This window comes from Mirounga leonina, unplaced genomic scaffold (assembly GCF_011800145.1).
Source record: "Mirounga leonina isolate KUSES-001 unplaced genomic scaffold, KU_Mleo_1.0 Mir_129, whole genome shotgun sequence".
NCBI lineage: Eukaryota > Metazoa > Chordata > Mammalia > Carnivora > Phocidae > Mirounga > Mirounga leonina.
In genome coordinates, this window is record NW_023270323.1 from 13,223,868 (window position 1) to 13,235,962 (window position 12,095).

Below are 12,095 nucleotides of genomic sequence, written 5' to 3' on the forward strand. Positions count from 1 at the left end.
CCGCAATAGCCAAACTGTGGAAAGAGCCGAGATGCCCTTCAACAGATGAATGGATAAAGAAGATGTGGTCCATATATACAATGGAATATTACTCAGCCATCAGAAAGGATGAATACCCAACTTTTACATCAACATGGATAGGACTGGAGGAGATTATGCTAAGTGAAATAAGTCAAGCAGACAAAGTCAATTATCATATAGTTTCACTTATTTGTGGAACATAAGCAATAACATAGAGGACATTAGGAGAAGGAAGGGAAAAATGGGGGGGGGGGAATTGGAGGGAGAGATGAACCATGAGAGACTATGGACCTGAGAAACAAACAGGGTTTTAGAGGGGAGGGGGGAAGGGGGATTGGTTAGCCCGGTGATGGGTATTAAGGAGGGCACTGGGTGTTATACGAAAACAATGGATCGTGGATCACCACATCAAAAACTAATGATGTATTGTATGGTGACTAACATAACATAATAAAATTAAAATTAAAAAAAAAAAAAAGAGCGCCATACTCCCTTGAATCCAGATGTTTGTTCTATGTACAAAGTACAACTTGTACACTTACTCTCTTGGTCTCATCCCAGTTCCAATCTTCTCTTCCCCATTTCTCAAACCTAGCTACTGCCCACTCAACCTCTGACCTCAGCTTCAAGGTCGTTTCCTTTGGAAATGTCTTCCCTGACCCCCAGCTCCAGGTTAGCTGCTCTTCAACTGTGTTTCCACAATCCCAATTTTTACCTATCAGTTTACATTAAAGTTATTTGTTTGCTTATCTTCATTTTCCAGGAGTCCATAGGCTTTGTGAGGAGAAAAAATACCATTCACTGGCCCAAGAGGCCAGCAGAGGAACTTGCCCCATAGGCGACATTTATGAAACACTACATAAATATGTGTTGAATGAATTGAGTCTGTCAACTCATGCTAACATTTAAGATTAAAATCAGAAGTTCTCATCTGTTCTTGCTAACTGAGTCTTGGCCAAGTTACCTTGTGTGGGACCTTGGATGCACTTATTTACGTAAAATAAAGGCTTCTGACTACAAAGGACTACTATTTTCCAAATATTAAATTTTTTTTTTTTTAAGATTTTATTTATTTATTTGACAGAGAGAGATAGTGAGAGCAGAAACACAAGCAGGGAGAGTGGGAGAGGGAGAAGCAGGCTCCCCGCCGAGGAAGGAGCCCGACGCGGGGCTCGATCCCAGGACCCTGGGATCATGACCTGAGCCGAAGGCAGACGCTCAATGACTGAGCCACCCAGGCGCCCCCCAAATATTAAATTTTAATGAAAATATGTCTAGGAAATGATGACTGAAAGTTGAAGAAATGAGTTTCTTTATTACCCTGTAAATTTAATTTCTACAGTACAAGTACACTTAGAAAATAAGAGCAAAAGCACTTTAAAAATATTGATTTAAGTCTTTGCTAAACTTTTGGCTCATTCTGATTTTCCCCCAATGACACCCAATTCTATTATGCATTAAAATCATACTATGTCTTATGGTTTCATTCACATGAGTGTTCAATTCCAAATTAGAAATAAAGATCCCTGAAGGCAAGATCCATGGGATAACACAAAAGAACTTAGAAATTGGAGAAGCTTTATTCAAATGTAAAACATTACTACCATCACAAATTTGCATTCTATCTGAGAGCGTATTAGTGCTGGGCTCTCCATAGGGCTCAGGGCTAAGAGAAATAATGCTTATAGCTCTCCTTGCCTTTTGTTTTGTTTTGTTTTTATGTTATGTTAATCACCACACATTACATCATTAGTTTTTGATGTAGTGTTCCATGATTCATTGTTTACGTGTTAACACCCAGTGCTCCATTCAGCACGTGCCCTCTTTAATACCCATCACCAGGCTAACCCATCCTCCCACCCCCGCCCCCAGAACCCTCAGTTTGTTTTTCAGAGTCCATAGTCTCTGATGGTTCCTCTCCCCCTCGGATTATCCCCCCCTTCATTCTTCCTCTCCTGCTATCTTCTTTTTCTTTCTTTTTTTTTTTTTTTGTGCAAGACTGTTGACTCTCCTTGCCTTTTGGAAGGAAAAACAAGTTATATGCACTAAGGGTGATTAAACCTGTCCTTGGATATTTTCTGCAATGTGTGAACCTCGACTGAATCTTGGTTTGAAGGGAAAGGGCAGAGGAAGAGGAGAATCTCAAATACACATTTGGCAGCAAATGGGAAAATATGAATATGGACTGTTTGTAGATAAGAAAGTTAATTTTTTTAGATATGATAATGGTATTGTGGTTACAAAAGAGAATGTCTTTAAGAGATGCATGATTTAATATTAGGAGTGAAGAGCCACAAGGTCTGCAACTTATTTTCAAATGCTTCATTAACAAAATATTTGCATATGCATATATGGCAAGATAAAGCAAATCTGGCAAAATCTTAACAATTGTTAACTCTAAGTGCTGAGTGTACAGATAATCACCATACTAGCCTTTTAACTTCTCTACAGTAGAAACTTTTATAATAAAAAGCTAGGAAAAAATTCAAAACTAAAAAATACACGGTTTGGGGATACAAATATGTTGTAAACCTAACGAGAGAAGGAAATACTGAATATAAAATTCAAGCTGTGATTAGCTAGGTGCCTCAGGGCTTCCTTATAATCATGATCTATTTGTACCAATTCTATATTTATTAATAATAATATAGATTATTATAAGTAGTACCACCACGTGCAGAATTCCAAGGGGCATCATCTACATTAAACCCTACATGAATGGCGCCCCAGGGTCATTCAAAGACAACACAGAACCTGTTCAAATACAAACATATTAAGTGGGTGTAAAGAAAAGAAAAACCAAAACCCTGAAAGAGACAGGATATTCATTTTGTTTTCCAGATCTGGATTTTTGTATTTCGAGGTAAAATGTTAAGCGTCAGATGGGCTTAATAAACATTTGCCGCCCCACCGCACTACACTATTTTCAAATAATCTGCTTGGAATAGGAAGGTGGCATTGAGCCCAATCTTAACTGCCAAGGTTTGGTCCCACCTGGGCCAGACAGATGATGAAGTCAGACTGGCTTCATCAGCCTTACCTAAAGCTCTTCAATAGCTGGCCATAGGCTCTGGCAAACAAAGGGTACTGCGAGCATAGCCAGGAAACAGAAAAGCAACACTGCTTTCCTAGTCACCAAGTTAACACAAAGGAACTTTAAATTTCCATTGCTACGAGCTCCTCATGCTGGCCTCGACTCTTGTTTCTCCCTTCCTGTGCACTGCAGTTTTATATTTAAAAGAAAGCTTACAATGTGGATAGTTCTGAGTCTTAAACATACAAACATTCAATGACATGACATGAAAAATAACTTTGACCTCTCCCCGTGGATAAGAAAATTAGTAAACACTTAGAAAGATAACTAAGCTTGGCATATGATCAACAACCAATTGGTCACTAATGAAATTAGTTCCTTTTCTGGAGTCACTTCAAAATGTGACATCATTCTCATTAAATAGGTTCTGAAACATTTCCCAACTAAATGAATCAAAGTATAAAAGCCTATAAAATAAAAAACGAATGATTTCTTCTAATCAATCATGAAATGAGTAAGAAACTATTTTGGGGGGCACCTGGGTGGCTCAGTCGGTTAAGCATCTGCCTTCAGCTCAGGTCATGATCCCAGGGTCCTGGGATAGAGTCCCACATCTCCCTGCTGGGAGCTGCTTCTCCCTCTCCCTCTGCCTGCCAGTTCCCCTGCTTATGCTCCCTCTCTCTCTCTGTCAAATAAATAAATAAAATCTTAAAAAAAAAAAAAAAAAGGAAACTATTTTAGGTTTTTTGCTGTTGTTTTGACCGAGGGAGAGAGAGTGTGCTCACACTGCGCACACACAAGCAGTGGGGGTACAGAGGGAGAAGGAGAGAGAGAATCTTAAGCAGGATCCATGCCCAGCATGGAACCCAACATGATGTGGGGCTTGATCTCACACTCCTGAGATCATGACCTGAGCTAAAATAAAAAATCAGACGCTTAACGGACTGAGCCACCCAGGAGCTCCTAGAAACTATTTTGCTTGATTTGAATCCAGGTGCTTAAAATCACAGATTTATAGGTTTTCAGCTAAAAGGTTCTAACCAAATTCACAAAAGCCAAATTAGTTTTAAAAAGCCACACAGAGTGGTAATAGTAAAAAAAGTTCCTAAGTAAATATTTTAATTAATTTTATAAATTTAGGACCACATACCTAATTTTCTCCTTTACATTTTTTTACTCAGAAAGTTTAGAGTAAATCCCAGTTCTTAATACCATGTGACCTTGGTAAAGGAATATAGGTTTCCTCAGGTGTAAACTAAGGCCATTTCCCTTGCCTACACAATTGTTAAGAGATTCAAATTGGCATTATACACAAGTGAGTATTCTGCAAAGTATAAGTTACTTTATGACCTTTATTCCGTACAGTTAAAGTCCACAGCCCAAGAAATTATTATATATTCTACAATTAGTTATTGAGCAACAAATCTCGGCCTCACCCCTTTTCTCAAAGGTACAAAGAACCACAAAAAAGATGACATTTAATCAGAACCTCAAATATAACAGGCATCCAACAAGTATTTGCTGAATGCAGAGAAGCAAGCCAAATCTCACGAAACATGTCTGTATACAAATTCTTAAATGACCTATTTTCCTTATACTGACTCAAAACCCGTGTTTTTTTTTTTAAAGACATTCCCAACCACAGAGTAAAGAAAAACAAACAGAAAAAAAACCTTTGTTTTTTAGCTGTGCTTCCATGAAGAAACATGTGAAGGTCTGTTTTACAAAAAGTCATATACATAAACATAAAGGATAATCATACTTTTCATGTATACAGTGTAATTTTTCTGTATGAGATAATTTTCCAGAGTACCACTTTAAATTGTCCCACTTTCCCCTAGTACATTTATGACAAACAAAATAACGTTTGCATCAAAAAAGTCCATCACAGTACACATCCAAAGCCTGATGCAGCTGATGACATCGTATGATAAAAATTTCTCAAAATATTAAAATATACTGTCTGAAGACAAGATCACAAACAGTAAGTAAAAACTCACACGGGGACACCAGGATATTCTTTAGATGTCCCAAGAATAATATAAAACATAATTTAAAGATAGGAGAAGAAACTACCCACCCTCACCTCCAAAAGTTTACTGCCTACATTACCATGACTTTAAAATGTGACTGTCTACATTAGCATAACTGTACTATTCCTGGACACTCGATCTGGAAATCTCTGTTCACCAAAAGAACTTCTGAAACACACATCAACTCTTTAATGGAAGCATCAACAAATAAGTTTCTAAGATTCTTTGAACCCTTGCCTTAAAATCATTACATCGCTATTGCCACCAACCCCAGCCTGTTATTTGTGATCTTTACTCAATCCTAAACAAGTCCTTGCACTGAAAGACCCGCCTCAAGCCAAACTTCCAATTCGCACTAAAATCCAACCCTGCCTTTCCCACTCCAAGACTGTCGAAGCTCTGTTGAGGTGCTGTTCTCCCTCAACGCAGGAAGCCGTAAACTCACCTTTGTCTTATCAGTTGGTTGGCTGGTGATATTTGGGGAGCCAGCATTCAAAAAATGCTGTTAAATAAAATGAATATGCTGCAAATGACAAAAGAATCATGGAAAATTACTTAGGTAATACTGACTAATAATTGATCAAGAATTGGGAAGTATCAGTCTACACAGTATTCTAGATGTCTATATCTAACTACTAGTATTTATTCATGGCCTAGATTTAAATGAAAGAAAACAAAAAGGAAATGTTTATTCACTTACAGGTGATAGCAAGACAACCCATAGAGAAGCGGGCCAAAATGAAGAATCTGTAGAAACACAAGTTCCAAAACTAAAAGTTTATTTTAAAAAATACTAAAATCATTTATGAAAGAAACTACACCCATCTGAAATGGGGAAGGACAGAAATTAACCGACCAGACTGTTTCACCCTCAACCTCACAAACCAAAATCTGTAGTGAAGTAGCAGTCTCACACAGACGCATTATCAGGGACCCTGTCCCATGCGCTCCCCTTTACTAGCTGTAACTTCCATGTGCACCCCCTTCTCTCCCACTTTCGGTCCAGGAAATCAGGTCTTAGCTCAACTTCCAACTGCTCAACCCCTCTCAATCCATCCAGAGCTTCAGTGACCCACTTTGGCCTTCAGTCCACTTCCCCACTTACCCTAACTTGTGATTTGTTCATTCTTTGGGCATTCTTGACCTGGCATTCCCAGGCCGAAATGACATTTAGTGCCTTTCTTATTCTCGGCTATTAAATGGTGGCTATTCCCAACACATGTACTTGCTGTGAGGAACAAGTAAAGTAAGATGTTACAGGGGCCAAGAGCAGGCAGCCCCAAGATGGGCCACTTTGACATGAAGATTTTGAATTAAAAGCAATCAAAACCCAGCAGACTCAGGAAAAGCCTTTATCTCCCTCCCCCTAAGCCGCATAAAAAGATTTAGATAGAGGACCTGCTCCAGGTAGAGAGCTATCACCATAGATAACTATATTATACTATGAACTAGGTCTGATAGGGAGGAACCTGTTTGATCAAAATCCTCCATGTCCCATTGTTTCTCAGTGGCCCAGCAAACATTTTACCGAACATTTACTCTTTTTCATCTTTCTGTGAAATTGCATTCCTTCCCTCCGAAACCCCAGATCCCTACCCCCCCCCCTTATATACCATATATACCCCCTTCTCCTTGTGTACCATATATACTTCATGTTGCCTGTCTTTGGAATTTCCATGTCTATTTTGATTCCTTGTACATATAAAATTAAATTTCATTTTCTCCTGTTAGTCTGTCTTATGTCAATTTCGATAATGTAAAAGTACTCTGTGAACTCTAAATCACTCTACCAGCATCAACTACTATGACCAATACTGCTACTGAGTTAAGAACTATGCTAATTTGGTGCATAACAAATTTGTGTTATTTTAGTTCAACTGAATCTTCACTGAGTGATATGCCTCTTGGTCATTTCATACCACACTCCCTAAAATAACACTCCAAACAGGTCCCAGTCAGACATGACTTCTAGTTCCAGCTCTGCTGCTTGCTCTAGGTCCTTCTGAGCAGTAACAACCACACTCTAGACCAAGTTCATTATTTTTAAATATATATATAAAGATTGGGTTAAACTAAATTGTTTCTAAGGTCCCTTGAAACCCTGTGGTTCTCAGACTCTAGTGAGACAGTAAAAGAATCACACACTTTGATCTCCCCTCTTCTGCTTTTCAAAATGTTTCTCTATCCACCTTCCATTCCTTCTTTCCTTTCCTTGATTACCCTCATCTTCTGTACTCTCCACACCATGTCTGTTTCCTTTTTTCTAGGCCTGCCCATCGTCGTCAGCATCTTCACTCTCCCTTGACTTCTTTCATTCAAATACCTATCTCCCCTCTCGTGAAAAAGGGAATTTTCACTAGAACATCCTCTCTAGCTATTATGTACTCCCCTTCACTGCCACTTCCTGACAATAACCACCAGCACTTCATCTCTCACAGTCTTCAACCTAAAACCTGGCCTTTACTACGATCTTTTGCCAAACTCAGTGTTCTATGCCTCACCTTTATTCCTAAATCCTATTGATGATACCCTCTAAGCAATCCCTCTTCCTTTAGCTCGCAGGACCTTGTTATCTTGGTTCCGTCCCTACATCTACAACTCTGCTCTATACATGGGCGCCTCTCAAGGTTGTCTTCAGTTTTCTCCCCTCTCTATTCTAATCAAAGGCTGACATTTCCAGACCTGACCTTTCATTTCAGTTTCCATCACCACCTTGAATCACCTCTCATTTAAGAGAATGACAAACCCTGCCCAACCCAGTTCACTTATGCTCACTCTCAACCTGCAAAACTCCAAAATTTTTGCTTCCTCCCTTAAAATCTCTTAAGTTATGAATCAAAGTATGTCTGTCAGCAGGCTCTTCCTGTATTACTCTTACTCTGATCACCCTAGTCTAGGTCCCACAACCATTATCTAAAATACACATTTTCTCTCAATCCTTATTTCCCTGCCTCTATCAGACCTACTATAAGCCCTTATCATTTCATATCTATCATGCTTGCAATACACTCCTTTTTTTTTTTTTTTTTAAGATTTTATTTATTTATTTGACAGAGAGAGAGAGAGCTAGAGAGGGAACACAAGCAGGGGGAGTGGGACAGGGAGAAGCAGGCTTCCCATGGAGCAGGGAGCCCCATGCGGGGCTCGATCCCAGGACCCTGGGACCATGACCTGAGCCGAAGGCAGACGCTTAATGACTGAGCCACCCAGGCGCCCCTTGCAATACACTCCTATCTGGTTTCTTTGCAGCAGGTATCTCCCACTTCCAACACTTTCTCCAGACTGCTGCTAGAGTGATAGGCTAATGCCTCTGCAAAAACATTCGAGTGGCTTCCCAGGGTCCATAAAACAAAGCCTAACCTTCTTCACAAGACTTTCAGTCTCCCGATCTCACCTCCCAAACATACACAGTTTATGCTCCAGGATTATCAAACTAATTTCAGTTCCCTGTGCCTAGAATGCTGACTCAAGAAACAGTTCCTCATGCCCTTTGCTTGGAGTGCCCTGCCCCAACTCTTGGACACCTGATGAGTCCCCAGGCATCTTTTCATTCCAAGCTCAATCCTCACCTCCTCTTTAACGCTTTTCCTCTTGTCTCCAATGTAGAGTCCAACTATGCCCTCTATGCCAACAATGAGACTTGTTCAGACTTCTAATAAATCTAACTCATATGTCTCCTGGGAGGTTCCTTGAGGGACTGGTCTTGTCATCTTTCAAGTATTACTCCAGCATTTAACAACTGGGAACATTGCCCTGCAGGTAAGACAGACTTTTTCACTCGCTAATTCTCTGGAGCACAGAGCCTTTCCCAGCGTGTCTCCAGGTCTGAACAATGAGAATGTCATGTTAACAACACTATTATAAAAAGACTACAAAATGACATAGGAGTGTACAATAGCAGAATATATAATACACCTCCTTCACTTCATTAATTCCCCAAGAGTTCTACCTTTACTTCGACCTGAACAGAGAAGGGACTTAAATAGTTTAAGTGGACCAAATATTAACCAGCCTCTGATGTGCAAACTGATTTTAAACCAGCCCTTGACCTGGAAATACAGGTGCATTCAAATATACACCCTGATAAGAAAGGACAGATAGGGCATAGAGTTCAATGTCTCAGAGCTTGCCCAGTCAAGAGTTCCTTGTGATAAACTAAAAGTGCAGCAATATTTTAGACAGTTTGAAAATGCTCATCATTGTCTAAGGAATCTTAACAGACTGGGTTACATATGGCAATATCTACTCTCAGAAAACAAAATCCAGCTGGGTACATATTAATGAAAACCAACAGTGCAGTATTTATAAATAAATAAATATGCAGTGAGGTAATCCAGTCAGATAGCTAGAGACAACAGTTCTAATGAGTTAAATCAAACCACTGTAGTTTCCATTTTAAATACATTAGGGTGTTAAGAAACTAAATTCATTCAAAAGTTATTTTATGCATGACTTCCTGAACATGTTTTCTCTTATTAAAAGCTTGTTAGCTTCTGCTGGTTAAGGAAGTCGACATGGGGAAGCTGGTATTTCCTTGATTCTAAACTATACAAGTGCTAAAACAAAACAAATCCCAACTTAATTAATTCTATTTTTGGTCTAGTTTCCAAGGCAGTATTCACAAAGACTATTCTCAGCCCTCTGTTTCTAGCTTTGTAACACCAACCTTCAGTAACTGGAAACTGTTATATTTTGTGTAATTCCTTGACACATATGTTCTATCACAGATTCTCATTTTACTCCTCCTGCTATCAAGGGTAGAAAATAAAAGGATCTGTCATCCCACTGATTCTAAAGTTTCATTCCTAAAATCACGGTTAAATTTATTATTTCATGATATCCTGTGAGGTTCCTACCAGGGCTTTGAAACTTGGGTTACATCAAGTTCACCAAAATCAAGTTGCAGGTGGAACCCTCCCCAAATCACAACTGCCAAGTGAGTCTCAGCAACAGTACAAACCAGAAGAAAGGGTATCAGGAAACACGTTCTACTTCCAAAAGGCCATTGACTTGACCTTGGGTAATCCACTTCACTTCTGTAATTCAAACCGCAATACCTACTTCTAAAAAAGAATGCTTCTAGGAATAGTTTAAAAGCTTCTAAACGACAATGGAATTGTATAAACAGATTTTATGAAACAATCTATTCTCTGGCCCAATTTCCTAAACCATCTAGCTTAAAAGGTCATAAAAGTGCTTTGTTTCCCAAAATCCCTATTTCGACCACTATATTATGGAATAAGCCGAACTTTGACTCTTTTTCTACCTTTAAATAAAATGGGAGTTAAAAGTCCTCATGAATTACTATGTCAGGTCAAATGAAATCCACTATAGACAGAAAAAATGCATTGTCTTGGACTCAAAAGAAGCCGGAGGATTACAACTGTGTCACGTGTATGATACTCTCAACACCATCCACCCCCCACCTCAAATCTATCTTACCGGGAAAGGGCAGAGAAAACGAAAAAAGTGCTGATGGGGGATGGAGCGCAACAAGCCAAGCTTCCAGCGTCAGGATCCAATGACACGTTAGAAACCAAGGTGCTTGTCTTAACTTTCGTCCTTCCTAACTTTGTTCCTCTAGGGAGAAGAGGTGTTAGGTGGCAGCTCCTGGGCTGGCAGGTTCCACCCTGATTCTCGTGTCGGTCAAATGACAGGGAGGGGAACCGGAATGGGAAGAAACTAAACTGTAATCAAGTTGAATCATCCAGCTATGCTGGGCAGCGGTCGTGGTCATCCTGGGAAACGCACCGTCTCTGGGGCCCGGGTTCTCAAGCCCACCTGAGGAAGGAGGAAATCATGCCAGGCCGGAGGAAGGCGGAGCGGGCAGCCTGCAGCTTCACCAGACATTCCTTGGGCCCCACCCTTGCTCCCAAGCGTCCCGGCCCAAACCAGGACCGAGCCGGGGCGCAGGTGTGCGCCTCTCGCGGCTCCACTTACTTTGTCACTGGTGCTCTCGGTTTCGTGGTCGCCGCCGGCCGCCTCTCCCTCGCGGGGTGGCGGCGCCACCGCTCCCCCGGGGCCGGGGCAGCCTCCCCGGTGCCTCAGCTCCAACATCTCCCGCTCCCGCGCGGCCGTGGCGGCCTCCTCCAGCGCCCCGAAACCCGGGCTGCGCGCGGGGTCTCACTGGCCGGCTGCTCTGCCACCCGCAGCCGCGCACTCGACGTCCGGCAGAGCCGCGGCCACTAACACGCCCCCACCATGGAGGCGCCGCCGCCGCGCCGGGTCACCCCCAAAACGGCATCAACGAGCGAGCGCTCGAGGGGCGAAGGACGAGCGCCAGGGGCCGGGGTCGGCTCGGGGTGCGGGGCAGGCTCGGGACACCCGGCCCGAGCCGAGAAGGCGGAGACGCGGCGGAGCACGGCCGCCGGTTGCCAGGTGCGCGTCTCCACGCAGAGGCCCAGGTGGGAGGAGAAGAGGGGCGGGGAGGGAAGGAGGAAGCGTGACCCGCTTTAGCGCTCCACCGGGCGCCCGCCGCCTTAGCCGCGGCACTCCCTGCCCCGCCTCCGGACTCCGGAGTCGGCTGGTCCCGGCCCCCCTACACCTTTCTCTGGGTTCCTGCCTCCCGCAGCCAGGTCACGCGGCGCAGGCCCCGCCCCGGCCCGCCCCTCTGCGCTGCACTGCGGCTCCCACAGCCCCGCCTCCCTCGCGGAGGGGTGACGTCACGAGCCCCCGGCTCCACCCCCGTCTCTGCACGCACACAGGTGGGGGCCTTGAGGAAAGGTGGGAGCGGCGCCGGCTGGAGAAAAGGGAGGAGCGGGGCGGTGGAGGAGGGCCGAGTACGGTGGTTAGCAGTGAAGTGGAGAACTTGCAGGCTCGTCCCCGCGCAACCGAGAGGGCTGGAAGAGCTGCCCGAAAACGCCTGGTACATATTGACAGCACTATGCACGACCCCCTTCAGATGACTCCACGGCCGCATCAGCTTGGTACGCCGCGGCGTGTCGGAGCTTCACGGGCGTCCAGAAGCAGAAACTTGTCTGGCAGGACGGACTCGTTGACTTCGCGGC

At 42.9% G+C, this 12,095-nt stretch overlaps 1 protein-coding gene across 1 annotated transcript in view; it reads right to left on the bottom strand.

Moving 5' to 3' along the window:
* The window catches only part of CDS1 (CDP-diacylglycerol synthase 1), a 65,754-nt gene extending 54,128 nt beyond the window's left edge, over positions 1–11,626 (bottom strand). Inside the window, exon 1 of the mRNA XM_035004610.1 lies at positions 11,029–11,626. Coding sequence (XP_034860501.1) covers positions 11,029–11,145 — 117 coding nt within the window. The 5' untranslated portion in view covers positions 11,146–11,626. The remainder of the gene's footprint in view (positions 1–11,028) is intronic.
* Positions 11,627–12,095: the final 469 nt, after the last annotated feature.